Below are 23648 nucleotides of genomic sequence, written 5' to 3'. Positions count from 1 at the left end.
AATAAAGATGCTCATTTCATTGGCTATGTTCGATTCTGTGACCGTATGTCAGCAATAGAACTACTTTTCTGCAAACCAATAGAACTCAAAGCAACAGCACTCACACAATTTGCTATCTTAAATGATTTTATAAATGAGGCAAACATAGAGTGGAAGAATTGCGTCGGAATATGCACCGATAATGCTCATTCAATATCTGGAAGATTCCAAGGTATACAAGCACTTGTGAAACAAAAATCTTCACAGTGTGCCTGGACATATTGCATAATCCAAAAAGAAGCTCAGGCTTCCAAAGAAATGAGTCCTGGTCTAAATATTGTGCTAACGATGGTTGTAACCGTAGTAAATTATATAAAAATGAGACCCCTAAAATCAAGAATCTTTTTTGCACTTTGTAAAGACATGGGTGGAGTATATTCAGCGTTACTATTTTATTGAGAGGCAAGATGATTATCTCTCCATCTCCACCTTTAGGTGGGAAAGTTTTGCAACGTTTTTAACAGATGAAATCGACATTTTTCTAGAAAAGGAAAACCGACCAGAAGTCGAGAAGTTTCGAGATGGTTTATTTGTGCTAGAATTGAGCTGCTTGGTCGACATATTCCAGAAATTAAATACTTTGAATCTTCAACTCCAAGGAGCAATACACATATGTTGAATACGAGCGATAAAGTTATTGCTTTTGTAGAATATTGACATTGGGGAGCAAACATTTAAAACAAAATACATAGAAATGTTTGCAAATGTGGATGAATGCGTTAAAACTTACAAGGCTGAAGAACCACGCATGAAAGTTGTTTTTGTAACCGTTGAAAATTATTTTGCCATGTTGACAAAGAATTTTAAAAAGTATTCTTTTACTGACAACAACTTGGTAGCAAACTACAAGTGGGTTAGGGATCCATTTCAAAATACTCCCGAAGGAGTCTCAACTGCCAACGAAGAAATCTTCATAGACTTCACGGCAAGTGGTGAAATCAAAAGACAATTTAGTAATAAATCACTGTTTGAATTTGGGCAAGGGTGAATGGTGAAAACAAGAGCATTTATTGGTGTAAACGAATACTATTACCATTCTCAACATCCTACTTTTGCGAAACCGGATTTTCTGCGGTGGTTGCTTTAAAGACAAAGTATGGATCTCTGCTAAATATAGAAAAAGAACTCAGCGTGTCTATTTCTAATATTAAATCTTCCTTCGAAAATCTTTGCTCTGACAAATCTTTTCCTTCGAAAATCTTTAATTGCAAGACAGGCCCTTGGGCCTGTCTTGCAATTAAACTTATAGTTATTAAACTTGTTTTTAATTTAGTTTTGATCAGTTAATTATAAAGAAAAATAATGAATCCTGTTTATAAGTATATTATATCGGTGTAAATTTGTATTTTATTATTTATTATGTCAAAATGTATTTTTTTTTTTTGCTTTCCTTTCAGTAAATTAATACATATTTTTAATAGTATTTTCTTTTCGATATGCTCGCGCTTCTCATTTAGTTTCATCACACCCCCTGTGGTGTAGGGAGGCGCGCCCCACAGATTGAGAAACACTACTATAAAGAAAATAAAACTGCAATATTTTATCCTTGATTTTCTGATGTGTTTATGTGGGGTGTAAAATTTACACTGATTTTAATAATGTGATTCTATAGAAATTTTTATATTTATTATTAATAATATGAAACTATAATTTGCCATTCAATAATGTATACTACTTTCTTTTTATTGTATTCTGATACGTGTGCCAGTGATGTGAAACAATAAAATCAAACACAATGTATTAGTTATTCGGTATGCAAGTCACAAGAGCTGTCAACATAGTATTACACTATTATGTTTAAAATAATGAAAAAAGTAACTACAAAGCTGATTAAATTCACACAAGTTTGATGTCAAGAGTAAAATAGCTTTTTCTATTATTACTATTATCACTAATACGGTAAAAATACTTTATTGTTTATATACTATAATTTCAGTATAAAATTTAGTAATCAAGGGATTCGGATTCTGTTTGGCAAACTGATTAAATAAATGAGGTTTTAAAAATGATTGTTGAGTTCGAATTAAGTGGTTGATAATTGAGATATGGTGGATAATAATAAGTATTTTTAATGATAAGTAATCCAAAATAAGCAATTCCTTTAAAGATATGAATGATATATGTAAAATAAAAAAAATTATTCTTTGTATTTTACATTTTTTGTAATAAAATATTTATTTAACTCTAAATAATGACTGTTTATCTATAAAGTTCCTCTTATATTAGTAATGTCATAAAGTCATAATAATGTCATAAGTCATAATGTCATAAAGTGCAAGTGAATTAATCAAGCGTAACATATAATACAGGATATATTTTTAAAATATCTTTAGCGAGTGGTAAGTTTCCTTTCTATAAAATATAGACGATATTGGTTTTAGATTTTCTTTTGTGGTGTAAATAATTCCTGATAATCGTATTTTTATTTACCAAAATTCCATCAAAACATCGTAAGTTTTAGAGATTAAAAACTGAATTTCAGACTGATGAAATTTCAAAACCGCTTTCAGCGCGCATAATTATGATTCTGATTACTAGTTCTTTCTTTTGATTAATTCAACAATCCTTTTATTCTGCAATATCCTTTTGATTTATGTTCATCACAATTTATTACGAATCGTAAATTCTTCATGTTCTTTCTTAAAATATTGTAGGTGTAAAAAAACAAAAACAAAAAAAAAAACAGACGACTAATAGTTTATATAGTTCTGAGTATTTGTTGAGGGAAAAAAATATAATATCTTACAATTGATCTTTTTTCTAAGATTTCTTTATAATTTCGGTCTTCATAGTTAATATTCCAAAATTAATTAAGTAAAATATCGCGTGCTGCATCTGTATTTTAATGCGGAATGTGTTTATTTGTTTCGTATTATTGTTTTTTATTTTTTTATTTTTAATTTTTAAAGTAGTGTACAGAAATGACTGTTTTTAGCAGTGATGAGAATTTGAACTGTAAATTTATATCTAACAACTAAACGAGAGAGAATAATAGAAAAACAATTTACTGGTTCAACAATGCATAACATTTCAGCAGTCTCGATAAAATATATTCAGATGTTAAAACATTTTTTATGCGTGGAAAGCGTTTTAAATGAACCATCGAATTTTAATCTACAATCAACATAAAAAAGAAAAAAAACAGTATTGGTGGATCATTATTATCGTAAAGTATTCTAGAATATTAAAACAGTTCGCATTTTGAGTAAACGTTATGTAAACGATTATAAAATCCAATCTAAGAACGTTGCATTAGTCATACAAGAGAATGGAGCCCATAATGCCTTCGGAACGTCACGACTAAGCTACTATATAATTCCGTATTATGCTCTTATAGGTATCCTCAAGTATTCTTACAGATTATAAAGGATTTATTCTACATACTTTTCTTATTGTTCTCGCTTCTATTTCTTTTATATGCGTTATATTTTTGTATCATTTATCATGTCATTAAATAACGTTGTAATTGAAAATAGTCTTTTCTATTGAAGTTTTTATTTTTGTAATTTAATTCAACCGTTTCACAATTAATATAAATACTCAGTAACAAGTATGATTAAATATTTGGAAAGTGCTGTAATTAAATAATCAATCTTTAGAAATCACTTACAAAAATTAAAAAAAAATAATCCAATTTAGCATATTTTGTGCTTTTATTTTTTTAATTTAACTTTAAATACTTCTAAAAAACATACTTTCCCTTTTCATGTTAGAAAAAACTAACGACAACAAATAAAAGTAATTTTATTAGTTTTACGTAAAAATTTTACTAGGTAATATTTTTTTAATATAAGAATAGCTTTTTCTTTATATGATATATAAAGTAATTTTAACATTTTAATACATGCGCCATCTTTGGTGACACATGCAACTCTAGGGTTAAGTCAATTCGAGAATAATATTTTTAACTAGCACACTATAATTAAGTTGCTACGCTAGAACAATGAAATATTTTTATCTCAGTAAGATGAGGTTGCAATCATTTTAATTCAAACAGTAACATTTCTTAGTAGAATATTTTAATTTTATTCCGTATAAAAGTTAGAATTTTCTTGTTAATTTTTAAACAAAATTATGCTCGTTAACTGTATTACACAATTTAAATATTAAGAAACATAAGAAAAGTATAAAGATATTGTTTTTGTGTGCCTAGGTTTTAAGTTTATTTGAATGAAAATTAAATAATTTTTTATAATATTAAATGCAATTTTTTTTTATAAGTAGAAAAAATTTATTAGAAAACAAAATTTATAACAACTTTGTTTCGGAATCGTGAATAAAATGTGTTAATAGGATTGTTACCTATTAATACGTACTGTAGGTATATATATATATATATATATATAAATGTATGTTTCCCATTGAGGTGTAGTTATAAATTATAGGATAAGTAAAATAGACTTATTATTTTAACTATTAATTTAGTCAAAGGATAGCTTACCTACTTCTCCATAAAAACCTTCCGAGGCAAGTAATTCTTTGATAGTGACATAGCCTTATTCGAAATTTTCTCTTGGTCTGGTGACTCTTGTATCATATAGGGAAACTGAAATTTTAAAGGGCGATAAGAAATTAGTTTCTTGTTTTTTAGTTGATAATATTTTACTTTTTTCTCTTTTAGTTTATATTTTATAACTTAAAACAATTATTTTTTGATTGTTGTTTGCTTAGATACGTTAGCATGCCGTGCAATTCCAGAGATGAAAACTTATTACTGATTGGAAACTTAACATTGATCTTGGAGTGGTTCTATAACTTCCGCAAGAAAATCAAAGTTTGTTGCAATAATTTTTGGCCGAAATCCAGTTTGTTCTTTGTATGGATTCAAAGGCATTGTTGAGCCTACTTCTCCATGGTATGTTTTAGCAAGGGGTTGACCTGCATATGGATAAACCAAGGAATTTGTTTCCAGTTCGTTGGTTGCTGATACAGTCCTTTTATTTTATACCAAAAATATTCTATACAATCGTAACAACACCTGGAAACAGGCTGAAAGCGATATTTTTATGAAGGTATACCAGTACGCATAAAGGAATTTCAAAAAGAAGATAGATAAGCAGAACAATTTCAGCTGTGTCTATACGTTCTATCCACAAATGCAATCGGCAAAAGAGAAAAAGATATCAACGTGATTACACATTTTAATTATTTTAATTATTTATATTTTTTAATTTTAAATTTACTACATAATTAAGCAAATATGAAACTATTAAAACATAACATAATCTATTTCATACACAAGCTCAACCAATGTCTTACCATCATTTTTTGAGCGGCTTTTAAATTTTCGTTCAAATTTTAATTATTGAAAAAATCATTAAAAGAACGTAAAGAACTTAAAATACCGGCTAAAGAAGTATACATATTAATGAAACGACATTTAAATTAAAAGTTTAATTTCAAACTTAAACGATGATACTTTAAACGCATACTACAAGTACAGAAACGGAAATATTTAAATAATTCAAACTTTCAAAATAAATTGGTGAGGATTATAACAGAGGAGCCTTTGTTTGTTAGAGATAGATAAACTGATGACCAACTAGGATCACCTTTTGTTTACGAAGACATCCAAAAATTTAGCTAGCGGTACAAACAGAGGTCAGACAAACATGAAATTATCTGGCAGTAAATCTATTGTACAACAGTGATGACATCAGGCGACTAAAATATTTCCATGTGCTGGACCTGGGAGATGTAATCAGAGAAGTAATCCGGAGAAGTAACCAAAGAGTGGGAATACAGGATGAGCTTCTCACTGTGTAGTGAACGTCACTTTGATAGTTACAAATTACAGCTATTTCTATTACCGACGAAGATTCGTTATATTTATAGTGTTTTTTCAAATATTGTATTGATGATATTGTTTTTATTGTTATTCTTTTCTATCTGTGACCCACTTCTCGTGCTATGTTAAGTATTGGACTTGAATCATTTATACAAATGGTTTTCCTATGCATTTTTTAATGTGGAGTTTTGTCGGGAACCTCTCTTCACGTGATTATCATTAATCAAATTTACTTGTGGTCCCCTATGAAGTACCAATTGTAAATACTGAGAGGTAGATAAACAAAAAATTCATACTATTCCATGTTTATGATGTATACATATTAATTACATTAGTAAAACTTTAAATAGTTAATGTATTGTTTTAACCTGTGTATCTAATATATTAACCAATTTATTTTTCTTGTTTCATATTTTTTCGATGAATATTTACTTTATCATTTCACGAGCTAGTCCTACTTTTAACTGTAAGTGGAGCAAACCCATTTCACAATACTTCAATTCATCTATTTTTTCTCTAAATCAGTTTTACTGTTTAAATCATACGTTTTAAATCAGTTTAACTACTGAATCATATGTTTAATTCTAGAATAAAAACACAGGGATTCTGCTAATAAAGGAAAAAAATTATACAACTGTTAGTTAAGAAGATTAAGTAAGCATTAAAATTAACGATAATGATAACGGTTAATCAACTCACCTGGAATAAATAATTGATTTTATACGCATTAAAACTCTTGGTAAAGCACACTTTTAAACTGTTCATTACTTCTTTTCTCTGATTAAATCCAGGTATTACAAGATCTATTTAATTAAGCTGTTAAATAAATGAGAAAATGATACAAAATTAATATACATTGTATAAGAGATATATATATATATATATATATATATATATATATATGAATGTGTGTGTGTGTGTGTGTGTGTGTGTGTGTGTGTGTGTGTGTGTGTGTGTGTGTGTGTGTGTGTGTGTACGTAATAAAAAGAAAAAAGTGATTAAGTAAAATAAAGTCCATTGAATCTTTAATGAAGAAATTATATTTCTGGTTTAAGGCCTCATATTTATGAGTAGAAATAGCATGCAATGAAAAATTTAAAAAAAATTCCAGTTACAAATTAACACCAATATCATTAGACAAATATTTACAGTGTTAGTCTAATATTATTTTCTAGTACTTTTTCTATTAACATAACTACTTCATTTTAAACACTAAAATATATACAGTTATTATTTAATTAAATATAATACAATTTTCTCAATATCACGGTTAAATTTAGAAAAATTTAGCTTGGTCAGATGTATAAATAATACGTGATAGATCTTCTCATAAAATAGGTTATGTTTCGTTTTATGTAAACTCATGAAGTGAAAAAAAACTACAATAGCCTATTGGTTGTTTTAGATACTGCTGATAAAATTAAATCATAAGAGATTAAATTTATGATCAAATCAATCACTTCATTAAAATCTTTAGGAATAAAAACAGACAGCTCAAATTAATGACATTTTGTTACAAAAGAGTTCTTATCTGTCTATTTTAAGATAGATTAGAAGTTGTATTTGTAAACGCTTAATTTACTCATTTGATGTGATCTTGGGAAGAATACAAGATATAGAAGTAATAGTAGTATTAGTGGTGGTAGTGGGCTGGTTTTAGGATTTGATTAACCTTCTGAAAATTGTTGAGAATATTTTACCTGCTAAAAAAGGAAAATTCATGGTTTTAAAGACGATATAAGTGAAAAAAGTGGACATATTTTTATAAAAATAGCAATAAATTGACCAAAAAATCTACGAAGTTCACAGCTGTATGATTAAGTTAAATAGAAGATAAGAACTTTAGATAGAGTTATATATGGAATTTTTGTAAATTTAGATTCGTGAGTTTAAACAAAGTTTAATCTCTTTTTTATAAACAATACGCATGAAAATTTACAATAACTCAAAGCAGTTATCTCTTTCCAAAAATACTGAGTTTACCTGTAATATTCTGTTGACATGGTAACAGTCACATACGCAGCATTGAACCGTAGCATAGGCTGCTTCATTTCAATTAATAGACTATGATTGATTACTCTTAGCGCAGTGTGAATAATGACGACGTATAGTTTGGAGTATTTTACATGAAAAGGTGAATGAAGGTATGAATAACTCTTACATGTTAGGAGAATTATATAAGAGAAGGAGTTTTCATTGAAATAAAAATAAAATTAAAAAAACTCAAAATAATTTAGCGTAAAAAATACAGATGTAGCATGTTTCACCTACACCACCAGATTGGTGGTATACATCAGATTGTATACCACCGAATCGTACACCACGTTTACTTATAGTAAACTATAAGTATTCAAGTTTATTCATGCCATATTTTACGAAAAACAATTCATGAAGCTCAGTTAAATTTCATGGCTGTTAACAGATAATCAAATAGGCATAGGTATTAAACGTTGTTATAATATACTTTTGTTGATGATCTTTGAAAATGTTTATTGTTATTTCTTGGTTAACTCCATAACAATACCTTTTTAATTATTACATTTTTTATTAGTTAAACATTACTTGTAACCTGATTAAAAAACTGTGCGATTTTGCATAGTTGACAGTCGGTAACAATGGACCTCTAAGAAGATATAAATTTTTATTTGTTAAGTATCCAACAGTAAGAGAAATAATTTTTTTTTTGTACAGACTAGTAGCAATCTCAACTAAACTAGTCTATGAGAAGATTTATCGTGACTTTAGCTAAATATAAAATACACAACAATGTTTTTATCGTAATATTCTTTCATCACAGCTTTTCATTTTATAGTCCTTTAGAATAAAATAAAAGTTAATATAAGTAAATTATTAAACAACTTTTTATTTTGCTTAAATAATAATTATATACTTTGATCACATATATATATACAGGGAAAAAAAGAAAAAAATTGCAGCGGGGCGTCAGCCTCTTCTTACTACATGGATAAATCCACGTATATAAAACCAAATGTAAAAATAAAAAGACTATGCGAAACGTTTTTATTCAACTTAGAATTGAACATTTTTTTATATTACCACGGAAATGGTTAATTTCATTTACCCGCAATGCTTAAAAATATATATATAAGAGTACCTGTATTTATATACAAATAAATAAAAACTCACTTTATAATTATTTATGTCCTTTTTTTTTGCTACAATCGTGTAAATGATTACGGCATTAAGAGTAATAATTGTTACAGAAAAAGCACAAAAAATCGTACTTTTAATTTAACGTAAGAATTATTAGTACTTATGTACATCTCGTACCTAATAAAACTGAATACATTTAAAAAATAAAATATAAAAATTTCTTGTCATAAATTACCAAAACAAACATTTCAAAAGTAGATTTACCTTAATTTCATTTTAGAACGGTGTGTATGATTTACAGACCTGATTCAGATATAGCTGAATAAATGATTTTCAACAATATTTACAAAGGGAAAACGTATTTTTCATTGTAAAACTTTACAAATAAATATATAACGAGTAAATCAATAAAATAATATAATTATAACAATTACAGTAGGTACTGAAGTAAATAGAGATTACATATTCCGAACTAAGGACACGGGTAATCAATGATTTCTAAAACTAATATTTAATATTGTAAACTTCTCCACCTTGTAAAATGTTGAGCATTATTTTAAGTTATAATTTCGATTGTAGTTGTCCGATAAAAAGTATGGTAACATACTTTAATAATTTATGACTTGTTATTACTAATATGTTCACAATATATGTAAGGAACTGCTCTGTATACATATCTTCTTAAATTTCATAATTTATTGGATCTTTAATTTCGCTAATCCTAATATTTACACAATAGTGAATTATACTGTATTAGTTTTCTAAATAGGAAACATAAGTTAGTTTTCAATAGACGATGGAATTAATTTATTAATTGTCTTTTAGTTACAGAGCTTAAAAAACTTAATACATTTTTTAATGTAGTCCTTTATTAACTAGGCGGAATGTCATGTCATACCGGTATTTCCTGGATTTGAACACGTTTCTTGAGAGTTCCAGAAGGAGGATTACTAGATGTTCGAACTGGTGGAACCGGAGGAATTTTAGGTGGTGGCGGTGGATCGAGTTGAGGTAACGAAATATTTTTACCGTAGCAAGGAAGTGCCAGATCACCTTCCTCTGGCATACACGGACGTTTACTTCGTCGTCTACGATGACGATGGTAGAATACAGCAGCAAAAAATAAAATAAGGTTGAGAACAAGAAGTAGACAACCGATGGCCCCTAAAGCTGCTGTGTGTCCCGTTACAAAATGTTGTATGGATTCATCATCAGCTGACCTTGTCGATTCCTCAATTAAAACTGAGTTATTGGTTGGAGCAAGAACGACACATTCTACCGAGCTTATTGGTGTTGTCTGTACGGGTGGCAGCGGCCTAATGATTGGTTTCTTTGTGAATGACTCAGCACGAACGATTCCTGAAACAAATGATAAAACAATTTACAGGTTTGTCCGTATTAAATAATAGATTATTTTGTAGCTTATTATATATAGATATATTTCACGATCCTGGTGGATTAATAGCAAATAGTAATGATTATTAAAATAATGGAGAATCAAGGTGTACAAATTTTTGTACACACATTTTGTGTACAAACCCAACAAAAACCTTAATCTATTAAAATATTCATTTATTACAAGAAATTGCTGCTATCTATGATCTTGCTATGAATGACCTGTGCAAAGTAATAGCAAAAATCTATTAGTACAAAAATGTCAGTTTTTAACTGGAGATGATATATCAAGATTCAGGTAATAAATTATGTATAGGTGTTCTTTGAAAGTCCAAATATGTGGTTTTTTCAGCATTTAAACGTGACTTTATTGTAATATACGGCAATATAATTGATACAACAGTTTCTGTTTTTTACTTAAGATACAGAGTCGTGTTTTTAAATTGAAAAAGATAGATGTGCACTAAAACTTTTTCCGGCAATGGTGAGGAGCGTTTGATCTGGTCCTCTTAAAGTTAAAACACAACGGTAACAAATGCATATAATCAGTTGATTCGAATTAAAAGAAACCTAGAAGAACGGTTTTAAATTAATTTTACTAAAGACGCCCAATTTTTTATGTTAAAATTATAATTACTGTGTGCATCCAAGCTACAGCATAATAATGTAACACAAATCACTACTGGGATTACGAAAAATGTTTAGATATTGATTTTATAAAAACAGTAGTTTCCATTTATGACTAAAAATGTAGACCTAACATAATTTTTCTTGTTCCTTTTTTTGTCTCTACATGCCTATAAATATATATTTCTTCTACAGTTATATTTATTTTATATCTAACTGGAATCCTGTAAAAAATCTCAACTTACTGAATAATATAAAAATAAAAAACAGAAAAAGAAAAGATTGTTTGGATTTTCAGGCAAAAAAAGGTTCAACATATATAAATGATAAATAAAAAAAAGCTTTCAAGATTGTTATTTCAAAACTGAAATAATAATTTTCTGGCCGGTGTTTCTATCATAATCTCACGTAATTTTTATTGAATTTCAAGTAAAAAGTTATATTTAAAAGTATAGTTTTCTGCAAATTAGAAATATAAGGAAGTTATTTAATTATAACTTATTATTTAATTTATTATTTAATTAGTCTATAATTTAATATTAAATACTTATAGCCAGAGGAAAAAGGTAGATGCCACTTTTGCAATAAAATAGCTTCAGTGCTGTGAAGCGCTCAGTTTGAGAATATTTGGAAATGATTCTTATGAGCATATGAAAAAGTGTATAAAATTATAATACGTCATTAGTATGTTTCACTATAACTGAGCAATTATTATTTTCGTTAATCTTTACAAATTTAAAAGGCTGCGAAATCTGTGCAATTTCTTTTAAATTTAGAAAATATTATAAATTTTACACAGATAAAAATTACTTTTCCTCAACGTTATAGGTTCATACGTAATATTCAACTGTTTATGTTCTGTCATATCCAGAATCCATTGAAAAACGAAAGGACATTTTCCGTCCTGAAAGCGAAATCAAAACTATTTTGAGGATCGATTATATAACTGGTGTTATCGTATAACACTTCAAAACAACACTTTAAAATGTGTAACACTTTAGAATATATTTGTTGGGGTATCTTAGCGTTTAATATAAGATTGAAGAAAATAAACACATTGTTTTGAGATATTACAATCTTTTTTTTCTGTGAGTCAAACTGATCTTCCGAATTTTTCAAGAGTATTTTTCTCAATCAAGAATCTAGTTAGGATTGGCTTTGATTAAAATCTCTTAGTAATCATTAAATTTTACAATATTGGGTAAATATATTGTCGAAAGTCTTGACCGACATTCTGTTTCTGAGTAATAATTGTAAACTTTACCCGGTAAAAAATCGGATATATAAGATATTTATTACTCCGTTAATGACAGTTTGGTGTTTGATATAATTTGTCAGAGCTCCATCCACCTAAACGTGCTAAAACACTATGTGAAAAAAAAACAAAACTTTCTAAAAAAAAAAAACGCATTTGATTTAATATTTTATATCAGTGTATATATTTATAAAGGTACATACAAGTATAAATTTAAATTTAAGGTGAAAAATACGTGCTCTGATATTTGCTCTGACATTGCTTCAGTATTTTTTTTTTTTTTTTTGTATTTTAATCAAGACGCAGGTTTGTCGCTTTTTTCATTTCTTAGGAACGGTCTTTCCCAACGGGGGTATTTTTAATAAGTTTTTTTTTTAAAGGAAGGTTATTTTATTTTCGGTTAGCAACTTGCCAGACGGTCGTCAGTCGGTTATGACAAAATGAATTCTGTTTTTCTTTTTTATGTTATTGTATTCTTGTTCACGTAAAAAAAGTTTGTATATGTAATATTTAAAAAAAAAATATATTCACATTATTATTGTTATTATAAACCTAAACAGATTATTAATCAGATATTTTTCATACCGATCCTTTCAGATATTGCTTTATAACAGACTATATACGCGTACAATTTTACAACACTATTTCATGAGTATACAGTATTTTTATTATATTTTTCTCAATAAATAAATATTCAAACTTATTTCCATAAACGGAAAGTTAATAATTAAATGTTTGTGTCCGATGGTAAAAATGGTCTAAATCTTTTAACGTTTATTTCATCATTTTTTAAAGTATAAACTTATTTATTCTTCTATAGAATTATTATTTTTGCTAGACATTATTTAATGAAAACATAATTTAAAAAAAATGTTGGTTTAAAGAATTCAATAAATCTACTTTTAAGAAGGCGTAGATTATGAAAGCGTATAAAGTATAAACAGGGGGGAGTTGCTTGGCAACAGATTAATACTGGATAAAAAAAAACTCTAAATAAAATGTATTAAAAATTAAGCCTCGAAGAGATTGCAGTGGAATGGGATTAGTAATTAAAAAATGTGAATGTTGAAAATGAAATTTCTTTGTTTCCCTTAAGTAGAAAAAGTTTTGCTACGTACAATTAGCATTATAATAAGAATTGCGGTAAATCTTTTAACCTTTTTAAAATGGATAGAAATATTCATTCAAGTTATTTTGTTTTTAAAATTAAAAGTTATAATAAAACAAACGCTCATAAATTTTTGCTTGTGCCCATGCAAAAAGAAGTCATACTCTAATGATAAAATATATAAAATACTAAAACAATAACATACAGAATTAAAAATACAATAAAAAATTTGTAAGCTTAGCAATTTGTATTCCAATTTTTACTAAAAGACCAAGATAAATAAATATATACACAGTGAAACATAGCAAAATATAGTATGAACTGTAACACACATTTTGAATACATAATAAAATAAATTTACAATAACGTGGTCTTCACGCTCGAACTCCTTTATTTCTTTCAATTTTTAACTTTAAATCTCAGCTATTTATATGTTTAATTCGATTTACCAGTGGATGCTAAATTATCTCGAAAAAATATTAAAACCCTTCTAGGAAGGAATGAATGAAAGTAAAGGATCACTATCAAGACTGAAAAGTACATTCTCTTTCAACAGACCTTAAAAATATAAGATCGCGAAAAATTAAATGAAAAGAATTAAAGTTTAGAAGTTAAAAAATTCTGGCTGTAGTATCCTGCATTTAATGATGCAAGAACATAACTGGGGAGAAGATCGAACTCAGCACAGCTTCTCTGCTTAGGCAAAGCATACGTGTAGAAAAAAAAAAATAGGGTGTAAATACGTAAATTAACATTTGCGTTAACGTTACCACCTGGACTATAACGATTTATCTCTTCAGTGGCATGATATTACTAATAGTCATACTGAACGTTTTACTTTCATTTGCTTTATAACAGTTTTATTATTCTGTAAAAATAATCCAAGTTTGCAATTGATAATAGAAATTTCTTTCAAACTTCATACAATTAGTAGTTTGTTAAATTTTTTTTTTGATTCATTATTATCGGTAATTATGGGTAAATTAAGACATGACCTGCTGTAAACTTAGCCCTAAAAATGTAACTTTTAACAAAGGACACTATAATTTTATCACCGGTAATTTGTTATGAATGAGTTTCAACAGAAAAACATACGTGTTGAATAGCTATGTAATTTTAATAAAACTTATTTTAATGTATTGTGGTATTTTAGTGTTTTATACTACTAAAATGTGGTATAACGTATATTTATAGTGTTTGGAATAAAACTCACCAAACAGAAGATATGTAGCTTATTGATTAAATAAAAAAAGTGATTAACTACTTTATTTTTAAGTATAAAAGTTTTATTTTGTTTGAAGTGAGAGTTTTCTCATTTTGCTAAAGCAATTGACTGAGTCGACATTTCGGCTTTAAAGAGATATATGGGAGCAATAAACGTAAAAGTAGGGTTTGAAAAGCAAACAGATCTTTCTAAGTAGTTTCATGAATTTACTCATCCAGTTACTTGTTAAACAAATAAATTTATTTAAAGATATCTATTACGACTGTTATTTTGATTAATTAGAAAAATTACGAATTTTGGAATAAATTTATTTGTCGACAAAACAGTGGAAACTACTTTTCGATAATAACCAATTTTAAATATGTGTGCATATTATACATCATCGTACACAGATTTACTTTGGATACAGAATGCTGTTTAATCTATTATTTAAACCTAAAGATGTTTCATAATTGTGAAATTAAAATTTTGATTCACGATCACTCATCAATTTGTACATTATTCAAGGTAATAATTATTCAAGGTGGTAAAATATTGCTGAAACTGTTTCATGTAAAAGCATGAAAAATCTAAAGTAAAAGCATGGAAGTAAATAAACTTTGATGTTTAAATAATCAAAGAAATATTTTTCCAAATTTGAAGGTGTAGTTTTTTTACTTACATGGTAGCAAGAGAACGACATTTTTACATCTTAAGAACCTAACAACTTCATATGATTCTTTCAGAATTTATAATTTTAAATATTAAAGCGAGGAAGTCATCCTTCAACAAGGAAATGAAAATTATATTTCTCAAGAAAAAAGTAATGTTGGTTTTATTTAAGAATAAAACCCCCTCACAAAAAAAACATAGGAAACTACACCACTCGCCAAATTAGATTATATCAAAATGTAAGAAAATAACCTTGGAAAGAAAAGTATGTATTTTACAAGTCGATTGGTTTGGGGATATAAACATGATAGGAAGAAAATCTGTCTTGCAACACTGTGAAAAACTTGAATGAAAATGACGCGAGGGTGAAATTGGACAAAAACATACAGTGAATATTGGATCAGAAAAAATATCTGATTCAAATTTTACAGCAACATGCAGAAGAAGAGAACGTTTAAATATTAAATATAATCTTAAAGTACTACGTATCAAGTAAATTAATGAAAATGTTACGTAATAAACAATCAGAATTTTAGTACTTTAAAATTCTTTGGGATGAAAATATTAGTTCAACATCCATGACGCGACTGGTAGCATCTGAGTTTCATCCCAAAGATTTTAGGTGCGTTCATTTTTACCATCGTTTTCATGCAGTAAACTGTACAATTTTTAAACTTATGCACTGAATCATTAATGAATTAAACTGAGACTACTGTTCCTCTGTATGTAACGATTAGCTGGTTATGTTTTGCTATTTAAATAATACTTCTCCACTGATACAACTGATAAGCATTAATTGCATTTTTTATTTAATTCCATTAAAAAAATTAAGTTACCTTAATCATGAATTTTAAAGCTTTTTCAATAATATTTTATTAATAATCATGAAAATATAAAGTTTACACAACGTTCAGAGAAAAGAAAAAAACGGGAAAACGCTATGCTGCCAAGAATTTTTTTATCGAGATTTATGAAAAAAATACAAGGTATATAAAAACCAAGATATGTCGGACATTTTTTTATTTTTGACAACAGGATTTACAGACTAAATAAGGAACTTATTTATGCAATCACACTTTTACACTTCCGAATTCTCTTTTTTTTATCAGCTAATGTTAATTTATAAGTTTCAAATGTAACACTATTTGCAACTTTTATATTTAATTTCATTAAATATGTTCAATTTTTAGTTATTTTAAAAAAAATATGCATCAGGGAAATTTTTTTAGTATCTTTAACAGTGAATCTAGGGATACTGAAAATTGAAGATATGAAGTTCTTTCAAGCGTATTAGTTTATATTAACCGATTATTTCACATTTCTTAAATTATTCGTTCTTGATAAAATTATAATTATTATGGGAAAATTTTAAAAATATAATTAAAATTAATAATATTATTAAAATTATAATTTGTTAGGATTTTTACATCTAAAAGTGCTGTCTCGTTCTCCTTTGAAAATAATAACTCACAATAGGAAAGCGCATGAGATTGGAACTTATTTAATTTTTAACTCGCTTACATTTCTAGTAAATGCTTTTTACTAACCCAGGTTTAACGTACTTTGTGGAAGAGCAGACATATTTACAGGGGTGGAAATCTTATCATAAATTATATAAAGAAAAATAAATAGTTTTAAAAGAATGAGATCATAACTTTTCTCAGAGTCCTCAATCTACTGTTTTCTTAAGTTTGGGCATTACAGACAGGATGCAAACTACTATATAAATTAGTTTGTGAAATAAACTCGGCGCCAAGTACAATTATAAAAATAAATCATATTTTATTGAAACTTATAAATTGTATTATGCAAATAATAATCCTTTAAACTGATTTATCTCACTCATTCTTCGTTAGCAAACACCAAAGAATTGTTATAACTCAAGAGTTAGGGTTTACCGCTTTTAGTAGGAATCTAGTTGGATGATAGTAATTCAGTTGGATGCTGTCACAGAGTATACAATTCTCGGATAGAGAAATATTCTTTTAGGGAAATTTGTACGTGTTCTTGGATGATTCTTTAAAATCTGGTGAAAAAAAAATTGTTGCAGCATGAATATTATGTTGAATGTCAATGCGCAATCGTTGTTCAGTGATACTTTGTTCCCAAGCGGGTAAAGATTCACCGATTTACAATTCACACGAATTGTAGACAGGATGGGCTCTCAAAACCAGAAGAAACGTTGAATTTTCCTCTGAGCGATTTGCTAGTTTCGTACTGCGTTTCATTCGAGGGTCTATCATATTTTTCACTTCTTGCCTACTTCTTTATCTTATCCTTGATTCCTTCTTCACGAATTTCAATTCTGTAGATACAGTTCTTAACTCAGAAACTTAACAGAACATATCCAGAACCAGAACAGAATAGTCTTGATCCTTGGCAAGTAATGATGGGATGGGTGCTTGTAAATTGATTGGGTTATTCTGTTTCCATTTCAGTACTGGAAAATAAACTTAATGGCAGAATTGCTTATCAAATAAATATGTAGCGATACTACAAATACAGGATAATAATTCTTCTACAGCTATTCGTTATTCAGTGTCTCAATATTTGGGTACAGTATAGTTAATATTATTTTCACCTTAATACTGTAATAATTTAGGTAAATGAACTATTATTCCAATCATAGTTATATAAAAAGTCTTGAACTCAAAACAACAGTTAATCCTGTTTTGTTTTTCAACTTAAACTAATCGTATCTATCCATAGCTGTTTGCACGAACTGACAGACTATCAGATAGAAACTGACATTTTGCAGTAAATATTGAACTCTTGAGAATATTTTATTTTGTTATTAAAAAAAAAGTGAATTTAGTAAATATTACTAATTTATTTACCATATAAATTAGTTCAGTAATGTACTGGAAAGAAACAACTTTGGCCGTTCGAAAGGACATTGAGGTAGGTGGACTGATTTTATAAAAAATATTAAAACTGAAACTCGGGGTTATAAGTAACTCAAGCATCAGTATATATTTAGGTTTTTTCATATAATAAAGATTATGTACAAGATTTCACTAATTTTTATGCTTATATTTCTTTTAGCTTATTATAGCCCCGTTCAAAGTTAGAATTAGGACAAGGAATAATGCCGAATATTATCTAGCATAAAGTGTCCAAAAGGAAAGAATTATATTTGTCATAATCTGATAATGAATTCTAGACTTATTTTTTATAATTAGCACAATTTAGTTAAAAAATAATTTATTTTCAGAAAAGTTTGAAACTTAGCAAACTGACTGGATGGGCAGAGACATTTTCGACTGCAGATCTAGAACTGGCAGATAATTTACAACAGATATAAAGTTAATTTTGTAAATTTTTTATGTCGAAGCGAAAACCGTTTAAGAATTAAGTTGGTTGGTACGTTTACATTACCAATTACTTATGTTATTTTATAACTCCAAGTAGCAAATTTGCAACTATAAATCTATGATAATTTGTTGAATATTCAGATTTTAAAATCAACTACTAGTTCATTTGAAACTGTCGAACACTGTTTGTTTCGAAGTATATAAATACAAAAAAAAAAGGTACGTTCATGTTAAATTTAACTTTCGGTACAAGAAGCTCGACTCTAGAAGAAAATTAAATACACAATGTAAGATAGATAGTTATATTTTTTGTGTCAAAAGAACAGCTTGTACAGTAGTAATTAAAAAGCAAGAATTATTTTGGGGGTATAACTATTATTGCTGTGGTTGAGAGCACACCAAGCCAAACGTGATGAGGTGGTAACGTATGTTTCCGTGGCAACAATTACTCCCACTAATTCAGTGTTCAACTACTTGTCAGTTCAGGGTTGTTATTTGTCTGTCAGTAGTAACCTATATTTTATCTTTAAGCTAAAGATATCAAGGGTCGATTTTAAATAGTTGCTAGCTTTAGACCATATTAGTTTAATACCAATTTTCATGTACATGTCAGCAAAGATAAATGTCTATTATGGGTTATTTGACCGGAAATTCGCCCACTAGGCAGAAAATTTTATCTAAACCTCGACTCTAACGTGCAACCTGTTGATTATATACCCAGTTCTCAACAATTGAGCTACCTTATCGTCCTTAATTATGTAAAAAATTAAGCAGAATACATTTTTAACCATTAAATAAAAAAAAATAGAATTAATACCACTACACGTAAAAAGGCAATACTTTAAATTTCAATGCAATTACATAACAGAAGGAAAAAAATCTGCAATTTTATTGTTTGAAAATATTTTTTATTATCAGTAAAATTCTATATCTTTATCGTTGAACGGAAACTTTCGGTGAAGATTATCATTTTTTTTTTTGTTTAACAGACGTAAATAAACATAAATGAACAAAAAACATAAACATACCATGTAAAATGTTTAGTTCAATTATCAATATGTAAACTGGATTACTTTATATATATATATATATATATATATATATATAAGCTACTAGGAAATTAATTTGAATCAATAAAAGTAAATATTTATTAATAAGAACGTATGTTCTTTAATTAATAAAAAACTATATTCGGTAAAGTTCTAAGTGTTTGCATATGTCCGTGTTAGAGAGAGAGGGAGAGTGGGAGAGTGAGAGAGTGAGTGGGTGAGTGATTGCGCGCGCGCGCAATTAATTATGTGTGTACGTGTGTACGCGAGTGCGCGTGCGTGAGTGTGTATCACTCAGCAATTTTTTAATGTCTAGTTATTCTTGTAATACATAAATATACAAAAATAGTAAAAAGTATAAATAATACAAAGTGTCCCAAAAGTCCCATACCATAGGTATTGTACTAATTTTCCCCTGTTTTCTAGTTGCAGGACTGAAAGATGTTGACCACTGGAGGTTGGATAGAGATAATCCTTCTTTGTGGAAGAGAAAGACAAGTTGCAGATGAATTTAATGTGAAGCATCCTCAAGGAGAGCCAGTGTCGCACACAACGGTTGGTAGACTGCTTGCAAAGTTCAAGGCTACAGGTAGTGTTGTCGGTACTAAAAGATCTGAACGTCTGAGCACTTCAGAAGAGGTAGTGGAATGGGTTTTGGTGAAGGTATCTACAAATCCGTAAAAATCCATTCGCCGAACAAGCTTGGAAGTGGGCGTTTCTTCAACAGTACGCAGGATCTTGCAAAAAAACAAGTATCATCCGTACAAATTACAAGTGTTACACTACATGTCAGAAGACGATCCTGATTACCGTATGGAAATCTACAATTGGTTTTTGATCCAGTTGGAGGAGGACCCAGAGTTTTTGTCTAAGGTTATGTTTGATGACGAAGCCAACTTATATGTAAATGGTGAGGTGAACCGACATAACTTACGGTATTGGTCCGACATTGTTTTATCGATAGTAAGGAAAAGGAGCTGATCGAGTCATAGTTTGGTATGGTTTGTGAAAAGACCGGATCATTGGCCGCTACTTCTTTGACGGATCAATTAACAGTGAAACTTACTTGGCAATGTTAGGAAATGAATTACTAACCGATTTGGATTTGCTGGATTCTGCAAAACCAGAATGTTTCATGCAGGACGTTACATCCCACTACGGTTCGTGTTTGGCTAAATGAACACCTCCACCATTGGATCGGTCGTTCGAATGAAATGAATGGGCTCCTCGATCCCCGATTTAAAACTTATGGATAGTGTCGAATGGTGTTTTGTAAAATCCCAAGTTTACATGTCAAGATCAGGGACAAAAACCATCTGCGAGAGCGCATCACAACTGTGTGCAAATCCGTAACGCCTGACTTGGTGATCAACATTCTTCGAAACACGGGAGACCGTTTTCAATTATGTTTCAACTTATACGGAAACAACATTGAACAGATATTTTAAATAGATTGTATATATCCCTATGGTGGAGGACTTTTGGGACACTTTGAACTCATATATACAATAATAATAGCAACTATCAAGTATTTTTGATAGAAATATATTAAAAATCGTTATATACGACAAGGCCGGCAGAAAGTCGAATACGCGAAAATTTCGGATAGTAAGGTGGTTAAAAACCCCCTATTAACCGTCAAATTGTGTTATAATTTTACACATTACGAAGCTAATAATCATGTTTTACAAGAAAACAAGAAAGATTAACTGAAAAAATGAACTTACAGTTACAGAATTGTCTGGAGTTTATAATAGTACGTACATCACTTCAAAGGTTCAAAGGTTGTGATGATGGAAAAAACTTTTTGAGGGTAGTCTGCTTTCCTGACGAGTACCGTTTCTTCGCTGCCAAGTCTCCCCATCTTTGCAGTATCATTATTTTGATTGCTATACCTTCTTCTTGTTGTTCAATGTATTAATTGCAGTTTCTAGAGCCTTAACTCCGTCGCTATGTGAAAATCTGCGAAGCTCAGCAGTTGGTGCTTGATATTGATCTTCAATTTTATTGTCATCGCAATTGAAAACAGTGATAATTTCTTCATCATCCATTTCCTACTGATCATCATTCTTCATCCAACTTTCGATTTCTTGCAAAGATGCAGCCTCACAACCAAGGGATACGTTGCACTAAATGTAGAAAGTATCTTCGGTTTCATCTAATATTTTCGTTTTCATACTTTCATCATCGCCTTCCAGCTTCTTCCTTGTTTTGGCAATTGTTGTAGCTCTTACTTCAGACCAGGCCCGTGTTACCCAATAAGCAACATTCTTTATATTGATGCGTTTCAATTTTTTAATCATGTCTTGTCTTTCATCAATTTCTTCTAACACTGTGGACAGTAGCTTCCTGTGATAGTTCCTTTTTATCGTTTCCAAAACGATAAAAAGGCAATGGCGGTTACATTGGGAGGCCATTGACCCCAATGAAAATTACATTGGGGGGCAGAAACATTGCCTTAATGTTACCATTTTGAAGCTCCTTTGCTTTAGGGTGCGTTTTAGAGCATTATCTAGCAACAAAACAGCTCTTCTGGGTAAATTATTTTCTTTCAAAAACTGTTGAACGAATGAATTCCTTAATGAACTAGTCTTCGAAAATTTCAATGCTCATTCATGCGCTTTTAAAGGAAGATGTATGATTTTAGTCTACCAAATATTACATTAAATATGTATGAAAAGATATATCTATTTTTCCCCAAGCGTTCTATTTTTTAAAACGTATTTTTAGTCAGAGATTTAATTTTTACATAATTATTTTCTGGTGTTGCGCAATTTATTTACCGAAAAATTATTGGATTTTTAATTATCTAATGATTGTTTATTATATCGGTAAAACATTTTGAGATTAAAATATTTTAAAATGGTTAATTGTTTTTTATTAAGAGGAATTTTATCAAATGGAACATGTATTATCATTTCTGACAACTTGACACGATCTATTTCTATTACCTTGTATTTTCTTAATAAAACAACCTTAAAGTTCTGCTCTTTTTACTGATGTTTAACAGTGAAATACACGATAGAGTTATGTTTGCGATTTCAGTTATTTTTGAACAATATACGACACAATGTATCTATTCGCACCGGTTTTTTTTCAGTCACTTTATTGGGAACTCAATCGTAATTATTAACAATAATTTCTATTACATTTTATTAATTTTCTTATTTTTATTTATAACTTCTGTACAATTTTTTTTTTTTAATGTCGAGTGATTTTAACTACAAGATACTCTAGAGTTTCTAATGATAATAATATAAAAGATAAAATTGTTGTGGAACACTAACTGAAATTGAACTCTTAGTTATTATCTGGTTTAGCAAAAAGAAATTGAAATATCGCATTTTATTTCATTTTTTTAAGTTAAAGATAAGCGATTTCTTCAGTCTGAATACATAAAAGATAGGGCCTATGCTTTCTAAGATAAGGAGTAGGATTAAAAAAATAATTTTCAATATATATAGTATATATGCTTATAACAAAGTTGTAATATAAATTTTATGGAAGCGCTAACACTTTTTTTTTTTGAAGTAACAAAAGTATTTTCATCGTTTCTTCTAACTAAAGAAAGAGGTGGGGAAACGTTTTACTGATTTAAGACGGATTGTGCTGTTTTCTAGTGTTAGAAAACAAGTTTTCATGTCCCATTTTTTAATTCTGGATATAAAGGAAGTTAATAATTTAGGAGATTTTCTGAGATCTACTTATTTACGGAAAATACACAAAATACTATTTTTGTTATTTATATTGAGCAAAACTTTATTTTAAAGTTACTTTATTTGTAGTAGCTGTATTCTTCCTAATAAAAATATCCGCATATTAATTTGGATATGTTTATAAGTATTTATTATACTAAACAGTCTTATTCTTTGCTTTTTATTTTAGAGTCAGACAGAATATTGGAAACATACAGATATAGATAGCTTCTAGCGATTTAACAAGTACTGTAGATACGCCTTTTTTTGACAAGAAAAACATGTTATAGGTTTTTTTTTGAAACTAAGAGATGTAAATTTTAAATTGAAATTAATATTTCCTATAAATTATTTTAACTACTATTAGATAATATTCGATGTAATAGAG

General features: G+C 28.6%; 1 protein-coding gene across 1 annotated transcript in view; it reads right to left on the bottom strand.

Annotated features, from left to right (window-relative positions):
* Window positions 1-9535: 9535 nt before the first annotated feature.
* LOC142320256 (neuroligin-1-like) overlaps window positions 9536-23648 on the bottom strand; it is a 770210-nt gene continuing 756097 nt past the window's right edge. Inside the window, exon 10 of the mRNA XM_075357957.1 lies at window positions 9536-10300. Within this exon, the coding sequence (XP_075214072.1) occupies window positions 9834-10300 (467 nt within the window). The 3' untranslated portion in view covers window positions 9536-9833. The remainder of the gene's footprint in view (window positions 10301-23648) is intronic.

Source organism: Lycorma delicatula, chromosome 2, assembly GCF_047948215.1.
Source record: "Lycorma delicatula isolate Av1 chromosome 2, ASM4794821v1, whole genome shotgun sequence".
Classification (NCBI taxonomy): Eukaryota; Metazoa; Arthropoda; class Insecta; order Hemiptera; family Fulgoridae; genus Lycorma; species Lycorma delicatula.
Note: the sequence above shows the minus strand (reverse complement) of the source record. Positions and strands in the feature narration are given on the sequence as shown.